The sequence below is a fragment of the Microtus pennsylvanicus genome, chromosome 13 (assembly GCF_037038515.1).
Source record: "Microtus pennsylvanicus isolate mMicPen1 chromosome 13, mMicPen1.hap1, whole genome shotgun sequence".
Taxonomy (NCBI): Eukaryota; Metazoa; Chordata; class Mammalia; order Rodentia; family Cricetidae; genus Microtus; species Microtus pennsylvanicus.
In genome coordinates, this window is record NC_134591.1 from 24,670,497 (window position 1) to 24,688,551 (window position 18,055).

General features: G+C 40.1%; 1 protein-coding gene across 4 annotated transcripts in view; it reads left to right on the forward strand.

Moving 5' to 3' along the window:
* Dennd4c (DENN domain containing 4C) overlaps positions 1 to 18,055 on the forward strand; it is a 98,654-nt gene that overhangs the window by 74,297 nt on the left and 6,302 nt on the right. For all 4 annotated transcript variants that reach the window (XM_075945740.1, XM_075945739.1, XM_075945741.1 and 1 more), the window contains 7 exons: positions 2,394 to 3,553; positions 5,852 to 6,029; positions 7,386 to 7,495; positions 7,771 to 7,946; positions 13,063 to 13,245; positions 14,052 to 14,247; positions 17,413 to 17,658. In XM_075945740.1, coding sequence (XP_075801855.1) covers positions 2,394 to 3,553; positions 5,852 to 6,029; positions 7,386 to 7,495; positions 7,771 to 7,946; positions 13,063 to 13,245; positions 14,052 to 14,247; positions 17,413 to 17,658 — 2,249 coding nt within the window. The remainder of the gene's footprint in view (positions 1 to 2,393; positions 3,554 to 5,851; positions 6,030 to 7,385; positions 7,496 to 7,770; positions 7,947 to 13,062; positions 13,246 to 14,051; positions 14,248 to 17,412; positions 17,659 to 18,055) is intronic.

Sequence of the window (18,055 nt, forward strand, 5' to 3'; positions counted from 1 at the left end):
TAGATAATGGGATTGCTATAAAGTCTCCTGTGCTTGTCAAGAACAGAGGCAGTAATGTGAACACACTCCAGCACTGGGGAGGCAGTGGCAGGCAGAGCTCTTAATTTGAGGCCAGTTTGGTCTACATAGTGAGTTCCAACATAGCTAGGACTACACAGAGACCCTGTCTCGAATAAATGAATGAATGAATGGGATTGAGGCAGAATCTTGGTATAAGTAAATAAACAGGTAAATAAATAAAGAGATTGAGGCAGAGGCAGAGTCTTGATACAGAGCCCAGGCTGGCGTTGTCCTGGCAGTGATCCTTTAGCTTTCATCCTTTGCCACAGTAATTTCAAGCATGGACTAACTACCATGCCTGACTTGATATGCTGTATCTTGTTCTTATAAGATCTATTCCGTAAAGAAAGGAAGAGGTGGTAATGGGACTTTTGATACTGTATCAGTTTCATTTTAAAATGAAAATAAGCCGGGCGGTGGTGGCGCACGCCTTTAATCCCAGCACTTGGGAGGCAGAGGCAGGCGGATCTCTGTGAGTTCGAGACCAGCCTGGTCTACAGAGCTAGTTCCAGGACAGGCTCCAAAACCACAGAGAAACCCTGTCTCGAAAAATTAAAAAAAAAAAAAATAAAATAAAAAAAAATAAAATGAAAATAAACTGTGCTAATAAGCTGTGGAACTACAATGAGAGCCTGAATACATTTTTTATTCTTACACATTACATCCCAACTGTAGTTTCCTTCCCTCCACTCCTCATTCTCCCTTCCTTTGCATCTCCCCACTTCCCCAATCCACTCCTTATCAGTTTCCCTTAAAGAAAAAAAAGTTGGCCTTCCAGGGATATCAACCAAACATGGCATAACAGGTTATTGTAAGACTAGAGAGCCTAAATAATTGTGAAGACCTGTTCCTCATGTATTGAGAAAGGCGTCAAAGCAGTATAATTTTAGTGTAGCAGGTTACTTTAATTCCCCTAAAACCTTTTGAAACTTTTCTCAGTGCTTGTGGCTAACTAATCAACATGTTATTTTTTTTTTAATTTTTTAAAGAACAATTTAGTATAAATTATTTTAAAAAGAAACAGTTCACAATTGATAGTTAATAAAGCCAGTTTGAAAGAGTAAAATTTAAGCGAAACACTCAAAGACACAAAATGAACCTAAAAACTTTTTTGCTTTATTTGGGGTGGGGGAGGTTATTTGAGACAGAGTTTCTCTGTAGCTTTGGAGCCTGTTTTGGAACTAGCTCTTGTAGACCAGGCTGGCTTCAAATTCACAGAGATCCACCTGCCTCAGGCTTCTGAGTGCTGGGATTAAAGGCATGTGCCACCACTGCCCAGCTTTTGTTGTCTTTGTTTTTTGGTTTTTTGAGACAGGATTTCTCTGTAGCTTTTTGGAGCCTGTCCAGAACTCGCTCTGTAGAGCAGGCTGGCCTCGAACTCAGAGAGATTCACCTGCCTCTGCCTCTCAAGTGCTGGGAGTAAAGTGTGCATCACCACTACCTGGCACCAAAAAAAAAAAAAAAAAAAAAAGGACCATTTGCTTTCATAAAGCAATCATTGGTTTTTCAAACTTCTGGCATGTTTTTGTTTATCTGCTCTAATGACTCAGTCTCTTTTGTTTGCCATTGTTTTCAGCACCTCATATAGTTAATAAGTAGTAGGCATTCACATTTGTTGAAGAATTAAATATAAAATTCACTCAGGATTTGACTAGCCTTCTTAGAATTTCTGATTTTTAACTTTAAAGCAGTTCTTTTTACTTTGATATGGTAATGCTTTGGCTGTAACAAATATGCGATTTCTCCATAATTACAAACTTGTTTTGTATAGAATAAACCCCCCTACCCCTGTGTGTGTGCATGTGTGTGCGTATGAACACATGCGTGTTATTAAGCCCAATCCTTTTTTTATGCTGAGTCAATGTTCTACCACTCAGCTATATCCCAAGCTTCCTGGCAAGTATTTGCTGACTTGGATATATGAAAGTTAAATTACAATAGATTATTTCTTTTGGAGTCTGCTATTTAACTCAGAATATTTTTCCTAAATTGACTCTTTAAGAAGCAGGGGCGTATGTTTGTTGATAAGGGTGAGCAGTGCAGGTATATCCAGCATAGACTGCATGTTTTCACAGATATGTCTGTACATAGAGGAGGGTTACCTGTGAGAGTCAGGCTTGGATAGGTTTGGGTGTACTTTTCCTGCACACCTTTTCATAGCTTCTCAATGAAACCAGGCATCCTAACTGCTAGACCCCACGGGAGATGCTGCTGCTTAACACCTTCCAGGTTCTCTGCAGCTTTACTCTGGGCATAATCAGAACAATAATCATTCTATTTGTTACTTTAGAAAATACTGATATTTCACTTTACTGTATTACTGCCCCCTTTAGGTAGTACATCAAATGTGCTATTTTCTGCTCAAGCTCCAGTTGAAGATGCCGTCTTTGGTGAGGTTACTAACTTTAAGAAGAACGGTGATAGAGGAGAAAAAAGACAGAAGCATTTCCCAGAGAGGAGCTGTAGCTTTAGTTCTGAAAGTCGGGCAGGGATGCTGCTTAAGAAGAGCAGTTTGGATCTGAATTCAAGTGAAATGGCTGTCATGATGGGAGCAGATGCCAAGATCCTCACAGCAGCACTGACATGTCCTAAGACTTCTCCACTTCATGTCTCAAGAACTCATAGCTTTGACAATGTTAATTGTCATCCAACTGATACGAGGACTCGCATGTCGGAGGGCACTTGGGATTTTGAGCACAAAGCATCTCCTGTGCTGGAGATGTTGGAGGAAAGCCAAGAACTCCTGGAATCTGTGGTTGATGATACTGCTGCAGAGACTACAGCAAAGGTTACATGTGACAGTCTGCAGAATGAGAGTAATAGCAGCCAGTCCAGAGACAGGAAAGCGGGATCCAAAGATACCGTGAATAAGAGAAGTAGCTCATATGCTGTTGGAAAAACCATTGAGAGGAAAGGTGTTGAAACTGGACTAGATCCTTTGTCTCTTTTAGCCACAGAATGTGTAGAAAAAACTTCTGATTCTGAAGAGAAGTTTTCTCCAGTAATTTCACGTAATTTGGCTGATGAAATTGAAAGTTACATGAACCTAAAAAGTCCTCTGGGTAGTAAATCTTCTAGTATGGAATTGCATGGAGAGGGAAACCAAGAGCCTGGCTCCCCTGCTTCATTTGCTCACCGTTTAGAAAGGAGATCGAGTCTACCTTTAGACCGTGGTCCACCAGCCCAAGACAGTTCAGACTTTGAGAAAAGCTCCTCTGCAGTGTCCAGGTCTAAGACGTTGACTGGGCGTTTCAAGCCACAAACTCCTTACCGTACTTACAAAGACCGGTCTACTTCTTTATCAGCGTTAGTGCGTTCTTCACCAAATAGCTCTCTGGGTTCTGTAGTAAATTCTTTATCAGGTCTAAAGTTGGACAATATACTCTCAGGGCCCAAAATAGATGTCCTAAAATCTAGTATGAAACAAGCAGCAACAGTAGCCAGTAAGATGTGGGTGGCTGTTGCATCTGCCTACAGCTACTCAGACGATGAGGTAAGAATATACTACTGCATAGTCTGATGTAGGAATGCTTGTAGTGCCTTTACTTAATGTACAAATTTGTGTTTGTATAATCTAGAGATTTCTGCTAACAGTATTTTTATATCTTAAAACTTTATACATGTTGTTTTATAAGTGACTTAAGACAATTAATGATGTAAAAATACAATGTCAGAATTGCCAGACATGTTGGCACTTACCTATAATCTCAGCACTTGGAAGATAGAGGCATGAAGATCAGGAGCTCAGGATCATCTTTGGATATGTAGTTTCTTGAGACCAGTCTGAACTACATGAGATCCTGTCTTAAAAAGGGGAAATGGGAGGTTGGAGAGGTGGCTCAATGATGAAGAGTACTGGCTGCTCTTCCAGAGAACCTGGATTCAATTCCTGGTACCACATGGTAGCTCACAGCTGTCTGTAACTTCAGTTCCGGAGGATCTTATACCATTTTCTGATTGCCACATTTATTATTTTTTAAATATTTATTTATTTGTTGTGTATACAATATTCTGTCTATGTGTATGCCTGCAGGCCAGAAAAGGGCACCAGACCCCATTACAGGTGGTTGTGAGCCACCATGTGGTTGCTGGGAATTGAACTCAGGACCTTTGGAAGAGCAGGCAATGCTCTTAACCTCTGAGCCATCTCTCCAGCCCCTAAATTAAAACTTTTGAAAGCACTTATAGTGTTTGAAATTATAATAGCATCATTGTTATATTTGCATAACATTTTACTTAGTTTCTCTTTGGGTTTTGGAGTTGGGAGCATCACTGTACAGGCCAGGCAGACTCCAGAATTATTCTCCTCCTGCCTCAACCTCTTCAGTGTTACTTTTGCTTGTATTTACCACCCCACTTTCAGTGGGCACTTTCATCTTTACATGGCTTTTACATGTAAATATACATGAAATCACCCTGTAGCTTATTCCATAGATTTCGTACAGCATGATTGTCCTTAAAACATTGTTGTGGATAAACTTAATCGTTAGATTTTCTTTTTGTAAAAATGGAAATAGAAAAAAAAACTACTTATAGAAAAAAAAGCTGTAGTTTCTCCTTCATGTACACAGAATTGTATGATACTTGAGTACTTAAAGATAATTCCAGGTTGCTAAAGCTCTAGGCAGTAACAAAGAAAGAAGCAAGGAAAGGAACTGGACAAAGAAGGCTTATTAAGGGAAAGCATCTAGGAAAAGTGCTAACTGAATAAAAACTACAGGATTAGGACAACAAACTCCTTTTTGTCTGTGTGGTGCCAGAGCCTTTGTACGTGCAAGCTTAGCATTAAAGCATCTAGCTTCATTTTCAGCCTTTGTTTTTGGAGAACTTCACAAGATCAGTCCACACAACACCCAATAACTTTAAAAGGGTGTTAACCTGGCTGACTTGCTAGAGTGCCAACCTAGAACATAGAGCTAGCCCTTGGTTTATCCTTCGGGGTGTGTGTGTGTGTGTGTTTTGGAGGTGGGGGGCGGGTGTTAGCTGAGCATTATGAGAAAGAACAGAATGAACCATTTTATTTCTGAAATGTTCTCCAAAATTATTTAGATAAGAATTTTTTTTTTTTTTTTTTTGGTTTTTCGAGACAGGGTTTCTCTGTGGTTTTGGAGCCTGTCCGGGAACTAGCTCTTGTAGACCAGGCTGGTCTCGAACTCACAGAGATCCGCCTGCCTCTGCCTTCCGAGTGCTGGGATTAAAGGTAGAAAAGATTTTTACATGGTCATTTAGACTCGGACTCTGTTAGTGTAGATTCTAGGTAGACTCACAGCGCTAGAGATTTACTCATTAGATTATAGGACATAAGTGAATAATTAGTTCACCTAGAGTATAACCGAGTCTTTTTTGAAGTATGACACTTGGTGAGGGGACAGTTTTTGGACACCCCATTTGGGGTAGGTCATTTTTTTAAAATATCTTAAACTATGTAAGTTTCAAAAGTCAGTGAGAGGGCTGGAGAGATGGCTCAGCGGTTAAGAACACTGACTGTTCTTCCAGAGGTCCTGAGTTCAATTCCCAGCAACCACATGGTGGCTCACAACCATCTGTAATGAGATCTGGTGCCCTCTTCTGGAGTACAGGTATGCACACAGGCAGAACACTGTATACATAATTAATAAATAAATCTTTAAAAAAAAAAAGTCAGTGAGAAAACTTTAAAGTTTTGAGAAAAAAAAAAAACCATAGAGGTTATTTGCTTTAAGATGTGAAGTTTGATTCTAAAAGGAGTAAAAGCAAGTATATTTCCATTGCAGAAGATATTTATGTATGTGGGGTTTTATTCTTTTTAAAGGAAGAAACTAATAAAGATTATAGTTTCCCAGCCGGCTTAGAAGATCATATACTGGGAGAGAATGTATCGCCTAATACAAGTATCTCAGGGCTGGTTCCCAGTGAACTTACCCAGAGCAACACAAGCCTCGGCAGTAGTAGCAGCAGTGGAGATGTTGGGAAACTGCAGTGTCCAACAGGTATGGGGAAAAGTGTCCTTCGTGTCTGGTCTTTTGCTTGCTTTTGCTTATTTGTGGTGCTGAAGATTGAATCAGGGCCTCTGCATACTGGGCAGCAGTTCTACCACTCGAATTCAGTTTTAATTTAAATGCCTATAACCCTTCATCCCCACACATATCCATTCTACTCTGATTTTATATATCTAAGTACTGTTACCATTGTATTGTCTACCGAATCAGTCAGGGAATATCTCCCCCTCTCTTTCCCTCTCCTCCGCCTTTAGCTAAAGCCTTTATGACTGAATTTATGAAATGGGGTCTTGGAAATATGTGTAGTGGGAGCTGTGGGGCTGCATTCTGCCACCCAGCTCCCGCCACCGGCTAGCTTATGCCCGAAATAACAACACACAAATTGTTTCATTTAAACACTGCTTGGCCCTTTAGCTCTAGCCCTTACTGGCTAATTCTGATATCCCGATCAACCCATCTCTAATAATCTGTGAGCACCTGTCTTACCGGGAAGATTCTAGCCTACATCCATCCTGGGTCGGAGCTTCATTGCGTGTCTCTCAGAGAGCAGAGCTCTCACATCTTCCCAGGAGAGGGGAGCATGGCGTCTCTGAGCTCACTTCCTCTTCCTCCCAGCGTTCTGTTCTGTTTACTCCACCCACCTATGTTCTAAGCTATGAGCCCAAGCAGTTTGTTTATTACTTAACCAATGAAATCAACAGATTGATATATGACACTCCCACATCAAATATGTATTTCTTTAACTAGTTCTGTGGGTAAATCAGTGATTGAAGGATTTTTTGTTTGTTTGTTTTTTTGTTTTTCGAGACAGGGTTTCTCTGTGGCTTTGGAGCCTGTCCTGGAACTAGCTCTGTAGACCAGGCTGGTCTCGAACTCACAGAGATCAGCCTGCCTCTGTCTCCCGAGTGCTGGGATTAAAGGTGTGCACCACCATCACCCGGCTGGATTTTAAGGAATACAATTGCAATTTTAAGAGAGGGAAAATTTTTACCTTTTTAATTAAAAACAACTGTTCTCCTTTTTTCTGATTCTTTGAGACAGAACCTCATCACATAGCACAGGCTTGCACCCATAATTCCCCTCTCCACGTACTGGCTTTATAGGTATATACCTTTAATCATCTAAGTTGTCATTTGGAAAAGTTGAGAGAATTATATAATAAGCAATTGTATATCTTCAACCTAGATGTAATCAACTTTTATTAATTTTATCCATGTTTATATTCACACACATTTATATAGTGAACCGTCTGTAAATACCAGATTTCATGGTACTGCCCTCCTTAATACTTCAGTATATATTTCCAAAGCATCAAGAACATTCTTCCACATTATGTGTTCTATTTAGGTGAAATCCCATTTTCAAGAAACATCAAAGGGCAGGACTTTGAAAAATCAGACCATGGTTCTTCGCAGAATACCAGTATGTCCAGCATCTATCAAAACTGTGCGATGGAGGTAAAGATTCTGCACTCACTGTACCTGTGGTAAAGTGACTAGACATATCCTTATCTCATGCGAGCACTTGACAGGATTCAGTGGGATCCATGTGGATACTCATATGACTGCTTGAGACCTTTGAGGCAATAAACTGGTAGCTTTGTCCTTAATATACAAAAGCTGTTAGCTCCAGTTGAAACCAATAGAATAAAAATTTCATTTTATTTCAGTAGAGTGGACCATTCAGGTTCATTTCCACCATAGAGACTCTCAGTGTTCTATTTTCCCTTTAGGTTTTGATGTCAAGTTGCTCACAGTGTAGAGCTTGTGGAGCTCTGGTTTATGATGAAGAAATAATGGCTGGATGGACTGCAGATGATTCAAATTTGAATACAACCTGCCCATTCTGTAAAAGCAACTTCTTGCCTCTTCTCAATGTAGAATTTAAAGACCTAAGAGGCTCTGCCAGGTTAGTATTGTGTGAGCTCCCTCAGGTGGTAAGTGCCCTGAAGCCATGGCTCTTTGGGCAAGGGTAAAGCATTCACAGCTGGATCCAAGCACATCTTGTTTCTCTGGGCTGCTTTTCTGATTTATTTAACGTGTGGTTACCAGGAGTAGATTCTTGAAATTAGACTCTGCTTATAGATGATTCAATACTAATGTTTGTGACTTGGTTTTGAAAGTGCTTCCTGAGCAAACATGATTCCTAGCACCCAGGGAAAAGCTGAGCACCCATCTGAAATCCCAGCACTGGGGAGGTAGAGACAGGTAGGTCCCAGAAACTCACTGGCCAGTGAACCTCACCAAATCAGTGAGCTCCAGGTTCAGCGAGAGATACTGTGAAAAAAAAAGAAAAGGAAGGGGGGGAGAGAGCGAGAGAGAGAGAATACAGGTATGGCGAGTGATTGAAGTGGACATGGAACGTTGACCTCTGGCTTCCACATCCTGCATCTACTACACTCTTATATACACATGTGCATATAGCTACACAAACTTATGCCTTGGTGACTTAAATTAAGTCTTTAACACATCTTGTTGCCTCTGTCTGGTATAGGGAGATGAACAAATTCTAGGTAATAGAAATACCACTAATTAAGAGGCTGGGGTATGACTCAGTGGTGGGTCGCTTGGCCTAGCATGCATGAGGCCCTGCCTAGCTTTGTAAACTTAAGAAATGGGCTAATCAGTTTGTAATCAATTGAATTGGTAAGTAATTAAGAAGTATGCGGACCTAATCAATGGCCTTAATATTTTATTTATATATTTGTTGTTTATATTGTTTTGATTGTTGTGAATTTAACCCAGGCATTCATGCACATGATATTAGCATGTGCTCTGAGCTGCATTCTTAGCTCCCTTAGAGTCTGTTTTGTTGTTGATGATGATGATGTTTGTTTAATCCCGAGTTTAAAAAAAGTGTTTCCTCTCTACTTTTCCTATTATCTTCAGGCATGATACTGGATCGTACTTCTGACATAATATCCTCATTGGCCTGGCAAAGGTCCTCTTTTCTTTACTTTTTATTTATTAATTGTGTTTTTAATATTATATGTGTATGAGTATGGGTACATGTATGCCATGGTGCACATATCGAGGTCACAGGACATCTTATAGGAAGGAGTTTGTTGTTACCGTCTACCTTGTTGAGGTTGTTTCTGCTGCTTAATTGAGTACTCCAGGCTAGCTGACTTCTGGGCGATTCCTCCTACCTTCACCTCCCATCCTGCCTTAGAGTAGGGTTACACATACCTCTTTATGTGGGTTTCTGAAATCAGACTCAGATTGTTTAGACCTGTACAGCTAGCATTTTTTCCCACTGAGGCATCTCGCTGGCTCTGGATCATGGTTTTTACTCAGTCTGTTAGTCTGTGTCTTTTAATTGATGACTTATGGCCATTTGCACTCAAGGTTATATTTGAGAAGGGCTTGATGCTCTTTATGGTTACGTTTGTTGTTCTGGTTGGCTGGTCACTTGGTAATTCTTCCACTTCTGTTAGTGTTGGATGTTCACTGGTTTGCTATGTTGGACATGATTGATTTCTTTCCTGTTCTCTTCTGTTCTGTTGCATTCATGGAGTGTGTTCTATCCTGTATTCTTGTGTGTGAAACTGTCTTCCTTCACTACCTTAAGAATTTTCTGCAGTGCTGGCTTAATTGTCATGAATTGCCTTGACTTGTGTTTGTCTTGTGATACTCTCTTTTTTAATTAATTAATTTTTATGTATATGAATGTTTTGGTTGTATATATGTCTGTGCATACATGTGTGCCTGGTGCCCTCCAATGCTGGATCCTTTGGAACTGGAGTTATGGTTGTCAAGCCACCATATGGATGCTGGGAATCAAACCTGGATCTTCTGGAAGAGCATCCAGTGCTCTTAACCACTGAGCCAGCTCCGTCTTGAAATGTTCTTACTTCTCCATGTTGTTGTTGGCTTTATTGTTTGGTTGGTTGGTTTAGGGCAGGGAAAAGAACTCTTGGTTGACAAGTATTTACTTCCAAGGTTTGGAATATATTTTTCCTTGATTTCCTAACTTTTAGGGGTGCTGGTGACAAATTTGTTATTCTGATGTTTCTGCCTGTAGCTATTAACTAATGATTTTTCTTTACAGCTTTTAGTGTTGTTACTTTGCTTTGTGGTTTTTTTTTTTTAAGTTGTGTCTGTGTGCACATGTGTACTCAAGGCTAAAGAGGGTGTTGGATCCCATGGTGCTGGCCTGAGAGTGAATATAGATAGCATCCCTTGCCAGGGACTTCAGATGTTGGCAGGATGAATGTGGAAATTGTCAACGAGTGAAGTAAACCCCCAAAACTAAAGTGATGAAGTTGCATCTTGGCTTCATCTCAGTAGGACTGTTGGAGGTAGCTTTATCAGCATCCTCTCCTTCAGCATTCTTGTTGTCCAGACCCTGACCATCTTCCCACATAAACTAAAAGGGATACTTTCTGAGACCCTGATCAGTGAAAACTTGGATTTAGTCAGGTTGAGAGTAGTTACTCCCCCGACTTTTCCTGGATATTCCTTGATGTCTGCTGTTGTACTATGCCTACTGGCCAGCTTCTACACTAAGTACGATGCTGCTTATTCCTCAATACTGCCTTGCTACTCAGAGTGCTGTTGCCCAAGCCTGCCTAGTTCAATAGGGCTTGTCTCTTTGGAATCAAATACTAAGGAATGGACTTAGAAGGGTTTTGCAAGCATTGAAAGCCACTTGTACAAAGAGCTATCATGTTTATATTTTCTCCACACTGTTTTTTTGCATCTGGAAAGCCTGGGCGACTAATGCTTTTGAAGCCCCAAGTGTAGGTGTCTCTGTGACCACTATAGCCTGCAGAGTTCTAAGTAGCCAATGTTGAGTCAGACTTTGGGACTCTACCCCAAAGTAGGTTTTTTTTTTAGGTATATATAAGCAAAACATGATTTGTTGAAATTTTTCCTGGTGATAAATAACTCAGTCCTGTGTATACAATAAAGCTTAAGACATGAGTATATTCAAACTCTGTGTAAAGTACATGTGACATATTCGATAAAGATGGGTTCTATAGATTGACAAGCTTACTCTAAGGGTCTTAATCTGGTATGGCCTGGCAAATAACACAGAGGTCACCAGACTGTTGACTACATCTACTCCCAGCCTTCTGGATGGAAACAGGTTATATTTCTCTCTGAAGGGACAAAACCTGTGTATTTGACGTTTCTAGTACCCATAGTGTTTATTTGTGAGCACAATGACCTTCATGTTTCACATCTGATGATCTAGCTTTGATCTCCAAGATCACACATCACATTCATAAACACATTAATAATAAGTAAAGTTAAAATATTTTGAATCGAATAACAAGGTGAAGATGTTAATGTACTTCTTAATTTAAATGTGAATATCATTAACTACAGTTTGGCATTACATACAGTAAAGTGGGCAAATTTAAAATATATCATTTGAAGAATAAATGTTTACATTAGTGGAAATCAAATCCTTACCTAGAGTAAAACAGTATTACCTCAGATAATAATATTCTTTGCATGGCATTACCATCACCAAGTCCCTAACCAGAGAAAGAAGGAAAGAGAAGATGAAAATAAGGACAGATATGGAGGTCTATAAAAGGGGTATTGTGAGCAATTAAAGATGAACATAAGCCAGGTGCACGCCTTTAATCCCAACACTCAGAAGAGGCAGAGGCAGGCAGATCTATGTGAATTCGAGGCCAGCCTGGTCTAGAAGAGCTAGTTCCAGGACAGGAACCAAAAGCTACAGAGAAACCCTGTCTCGAAAATAAAAAACAAAAACAAAAATGAACATAGATTAGCTCCTGGTATTAGAAGTGTGTAGCACCTTGCCCCACAGGGTCAGCATGAAACATAATGCTACTGGAGCCAGCCTTCAAGCCTGCCTGCCTGCTTGCTTCTGCCAACCATCCTAGGTTTGGTTTGGAAGTTTGTTTGTTTTATATATATAATTTATTGTGAATACAGAGATCTGTATACATGTATGCAGATCTTATTATAGATGGTTATGCCATCTATAATAAGCCACCATGTGGTTCCTGGGAGTTGAACTCAGGACCTCTGGAAGAGCAGCCAGTGCTCTTAACCTCTGAGCCGTCTCTCCAGTCCCCTGGTTTGGGAGTTTTTAAAGTCAGATCCAGGTAGCACAAGTTGAACTTGAACTCAGATCTCCCTGGCTCAGCCTCCACTTTCTCAGATTAAATGCTTATGCTAGCATGCCTCTACTAAATTTGTATTTAAACAGATTTTTTTATACTTGCTTATTTTATATGTATTTAACTTAGGAAATATTTTGTTTTCTTTTTTCATTGTTTGCTTTCATGTGTTGGAAGCCAGCACAGTATTCCTCTCCTTTGAAGATCTTAGGATGGAAAAGTGGGAGGAGTGGAGAGTGTGTGTCTGAGTAGGGAACAGATCCCTGTGGATTTCCAGCTAGTGGCTATTTTATTATAAAGCAATAATTCTAAGTAAGATCATTTGAAGACTTAAGGACTGGGAAAAAAAAAAAGAATTGATCACACACACATTTATTCTAGTATTTGGGAGGCAGAAGCTGGAAGATGACTGTGATTTGGAGTTGAAGGCCAGCCTGGTCTACATACTGTTCCAGACCAGCTAGGGCTACATAATAAGGCCCTGCTTTAAAAAATAAGTATTGTGGGTATGGGCGTATGTTTTATATGTGCGGAAAGAAGTGTGTGTGTGGAGATCGCAGGCCAGCATCCTCTGGAGTTGGTTCTCTCCTTCCACTTTAGGATTCAGGGATCCAACTCAGGGCCTCAGTCTTTGCATAGCAAGCCTGTTTACTCACTGAGCTAACCTAGGCTCAAGGATTTTCTTTTTTTACAGTTCAGTGAAGATCTTTCAATTGTCATTATTCAAAAACAGTTCAAAGTTCCATAAACCAACAGAAAAATATTGAAATATTTACCACATTCAAAAATTAGGTGTATAAATCATTTATGGAAAAAGGGATTTTTAAAGGCTTTTTCTTTCTTTCTTTCTTTCTTTCTTTCTTTCTTTCTTTCTTTCTTTCTTTCTTTCTTCCTCTTCTTTCTTTTGTGTTCCTTATTTAGCTTTTTCCTGAAACCAAGTACATCTGGTGACAGTTTGCAAAGTGGCAGCATTCCATCAGCAAATGAGCCCTCAGAGCACAAACCTGTGTCCAGTTCAGCAGAACCTGACTTGATCAGCTTTATGGATTTCTCAAAACACAGCCAGACCATAATAGAAGAAGCAAGCTATACAGTCGAATCAAGGTACCACAGGGTGCACAGAGTTCACTGTAGGAAATGAGGTATTCCTGTAAACAGTCTGTATTAAAGACAGTCTGGCTGGGCTTGGAGATGCACAGCTAGCTGCTGAGGGAGGGAGATTTCAAGTTCAAGGCCAATCTGTGCTCATCAGTGAGACCCTGTCCTATCCCTGCCCCTTGCCAATGTAAGTCAGATCCTGTCTCTGTTCTCAGATCGTGGCCTGGTATAAATTAAATGCCTCTCAGCAAGCTTGTATTTGCATACATTGATGAGTACTTATTTGAGATTTTGTTTAATAAAGATGAGATGATGTTTGAATAAAGCACCGAATAGGCACCTTATTTTTTTTAAACTTATATCATGTCCTCTTCACTCCTCTCCAGTTAATTATCTGACCAGCTTTTGAAATGCTTGGGAGATGTTTATTTGTTGTATGGGGAGAGGCATGGTAGAAATGAATGACAGTGCTCATATGGCTGGCAAGTGCTCTACCACTGAGCCACACCCCCAGCTTCCCATTTAATTCTTTTTTAATATTTATTTATGTATATGAGTGCTCTATCTGCATAAGACACCACTGTAGATGGCTGTGAGTTACCTTATGGTTGCTGAGAATTGAACTCAGGACATCTGGAAGAGCAGCCAGTGCTCTTAACTGCTGAGCCATCGCTCCAGCCCCACATTTCATTCTTAACTGATACCAATTCTCAGGTGATTCAGGACATTTAAATTCACTGTAGAAAATACTGTTCCTCTCTAAATTTCAGTTGTTTTTCATGACTTAACTGCATTGCTTCATTTTTTTTAAGTGATGAAATAAAGAAAACCAGTGTTGATGTCCAAAGTGTGAAAATTTCATCTGTGCCTAATAGTTTATCTAAGCGAAATGTGTCTTTGACTCGAAGTCATAGCGTTGGAGGTCCTTTGCAAAATATTGACTTCTCCCAGCGACCATTTCATGGTATTTCAACAGTTAGTCTTCCAAATAGTCTGCAAGAAGATGTGGTATGTATCATTGTAATCATACTGTATACTCTTGTAATTAAGGAACACTCCATAATTTCATGATATCACGTGAAAAGTGATAGGTACAATTTTTTTGGTGTCTCACACCTGTATTTCCAGCATTCAAGAGACTGAGACAGATTAAGGTAAGCTACACAGGGAGTTCAAGGCTGGCTTGCTGGGGAGATGATGGCTCAGCCATTCAAGTGCTGCTGCACAAGCGTGAGAACTTGAGTTTAGATCTCCTGTACTCACCGATGGGAAAAGCCAGGTATGATGGTACATGCCTAGTAATCCAAACACCCTGTAGATGGAGGCAGGACGATCCCTGGGCCTGTGAGAGACTTTGTCTCACAAATAAGGTAGAGAGTGATTGAGGGAAATACCTAGTGTCAAACTTTGGTCTCTATGTGCACACATACACACATAGGAACATAAACCTTTGCCAGGTATGATGCTGCATACTTGTATTCAAGAGATGGCAGGTTCAAGGTCATCTTGTCCCAAAAGGTCCATAAAGAACCAAAAACTTTTAAAACTTAAAATTACTTGCGTATATGTGTGCACGTTGACTTTTTGAGACATAGTCTTGTTTTGTAGCTCCAACTGCCCTAGTCACTATGAGGTGAGGTGGCCTTCAAACTTGTGGGTATCCTCATGCTTCTATCTCCCAAATTCTGGGATTACAGGCATGTGCTACCATACCTAGCTTCAGCTATTTTTTTAATATGCAAGTTTTTTTTAAATGTACAAGGTTTCAACAGTGTGGTGGTGTGAATACTACCATACCCAGCTCCGCTTAGTAAGTCCTGTTTCCAGCTGGCGACCATTCTTCCATGCACGTCTTTGTTTTAACGAGGAGCGGCAGGCTGCATCCCCGCCACCCAGCTAGCTTATGCCCGAAATAATCACACGGAGATCTGTATTAATTGCTGCCTGGCCCATTAGTTCTAACCTCTTATTGGCTAACTCTCACATATTAGTTTAACCCATCTCCATTAATGTGTATTGTCACTTGACTGTGGCTTACCAGCAAGAGTCTAACCAGCGTCCGTCTCAGAGAGGAGAGCCATGGCATCTGCCACACTGCCTTCTTCCTCCCAGAATTCTGTTCTGTATTCTCCGCCCATCTAAGGGCTGCCCTATCAAAGGCCAAGGCAGTTTTCTTTATTCAACCAATGAAAGCAACACATAGAAAGAAGACCCTCCTACACCACGTCTTCATTCACTTTTCTATGCCCAGATTATTTTGAAGGCAGTTTCAAACAACATTATGCTATGTGTGATTATTTCAGCAAATATCTGTAAATGATTTTAACAGACATAATCACAATGTTATTATCATACCCCAAACCAGGTAGTCAGCAGTCTTTGTTCTGACTTTCCGTCGGTATAGTAGGGTCAAATGGGGGGGAGGGGGTAGAGTGTGATTTTAGGCATCAGGGTGAAGTAAAGTTTATGCCTTTCAATTGGTTGGTAAACCTTAGTTTTTAAATTGTAGACTCCTTTTTTTCTTCTCATAATTTGTTGATAAAACTAGATCCATTGGGGACTGAAGAGATGGCTCAGGCTGTTTTTTCAGAGGACCTGGGTTCAATTAATAGCACCCACACGGCAGCTCAGAACTGCCTGTAACTCTACCTCCAGGGGATCCAAAACCCTCACACAGACAAACATACCTGCAGGCAAAACACCAATGCACGTCAAATAAAAATAAATAAATCATTTTTAAAAAACAGCTGAAAAGCCAGATGGTGGTGACGCAGGCCTTTAATCCTAGCACTCAAAAGGTGGATCTCTGAGAGTTCAAGGCCAGCCTGGTCTATAAGAGCTATTTCCAAGACAGACTCCAAAACTACAGAGAAATGCTGTCTTGGAAAAAAAAAAAAACCAAACAGACAACAAAAACAACAACAACAACAACAAAACCCAAACTGCTATACCCTTTGTCTTAACTACTAGGGGTTCTCACAGTCTGGAGCTTTACAGTCTAGAAGCTTGGTTAGCTGAAGGGTATGTTTTGTTTGGTTTTAATATTTTTCTTAAATTAACTTTATTTTAAAAACTTGGAAATAAAAAATATCAGACACCAAAATTAACCAGATCCAGTCTAACATCTCAGTGAACTTACTTCTCAGTGTTTGGAATAGCCATCTTGAAGTTGTGGGGTTCATGCTGGATTTTTTTTTTTTTTTTTTTTTTTTTAAATATTTATTTATTTATTATGTATACAATATTCTGTCTGCGTGTATTCCTACAGGCCAGAAGAGGGCACCAGACCTCATTACAGATGGTTGTGAGCCACCATGTGGTTGCTGGGAATTGAACTCAGGACCTCTGGAAGAGCAGGCAATGCTCTTAACCGCTGAGCCACCTCTCCAGCCCCCTGGATTTTTTTTTTTAAACAACTTTTCATTATATAGCCCAACCTGACCCTGAGTTCAATATATTGATTGCATTGGCCTCAAACTTAAAGCAATACTTCTGTCTTTGTCAGCCACCACTCCTAGATAACAAAGAAAAAAACCAATTATCCCATCTTTTAGAGTTGTCATAGTCACAACAATAACTGTCACAGTTTTGTTTTGTTTTTTTAAGTCTTTAAAGTCTTTTTTGGTGCTGGAGAGATGCTCAGCAGGTAAGAGCACTGGCTGCTCTTCCAGAGGTCCTGAGTTCAATTCTCAGCATCCACATGATAGCTCACAAATGTCTGTAATTCCAGTATACCTTCACACAGACAAATGTGCACATAAAATAAAAATAAATAAATAAGACATTTGCAGGGAAGTGGTGCATGCCTTGAATCCCAATCTTGGAAGACAGAGGCAGGCAGATCTCTGAGTTTGAGGCCAGCCTAGTCTACAAAGCTAGTTCTAAGACAGCCAGGGCTACACAGAGAAACCCTATCTTGAAAAACCAAAGCAAAACTATTTTGTTATATTTATTTAAAGAGTTTACTGATGTTGATTATTAATTTTTTCTGGTAATGATTTAGCTTAAGCATAATCTAGTGACATTGTTTGCTTTTGTTCATTAGCATATCTTGCTACAGATAGTAATCATCCTGAAATACAATTTAAACAGCATAGAAAAGATAATCTCATTGCAGAGTACTGGCAAACATCCAGAATTAAAATAATGTCCACTTTTTATATATTTTTAAAGGACCATCTAGGAAAAAGGCCCAATCCTCCTCCTGTGTCTGTGCCCTATTTGAGTCCTCTAGTACTTCGGAAGGAACTTGAATCTTTGCTAGAAAATGAAGGTGATCAGGTCATTCATACATCCTCTTTCATCAATCAACATCCAATCATTTTCTGGAACCTGGTTTGGTATTTCAGACGTTTGGACCTTCCTAGCAACTTGCCAGGACTTATCCTCACATCTGAACATTGTAATGAAGGTGTGCAGGTGAGGTACCACCTTCTATATACTTGGACTGCATAATGTAGTTTAAATGAGTAAGATAAGGCAAGATGGGATGGTACAGTGTTGGGATCTGAGCCTTCTGGTTTCGTTGTGTGTGTGTGTGTGTGTGTGTGTGTGTGTGTGTGTGTGTGTGTGTGTTTTAAGCTGTATAGGATCTCCATTTTTAAGACTTTATGCTTCAGGATGACTGACTTCTGTGTTCAGGCTATCAGTCACATCCCAGCCAGCAGTGAAGAGAAAATTGATATCCAAGAGATTATCTTCTCTTTTAGAGCTCCTGGAGCTGTACCTAGTGTTCCCATGTGTATATCTATACGGCCTGGACTCAGGTTTCTCTGTCTAGCTGCACAGTTGTCTAGACAGAAGCTTTAATCATCAG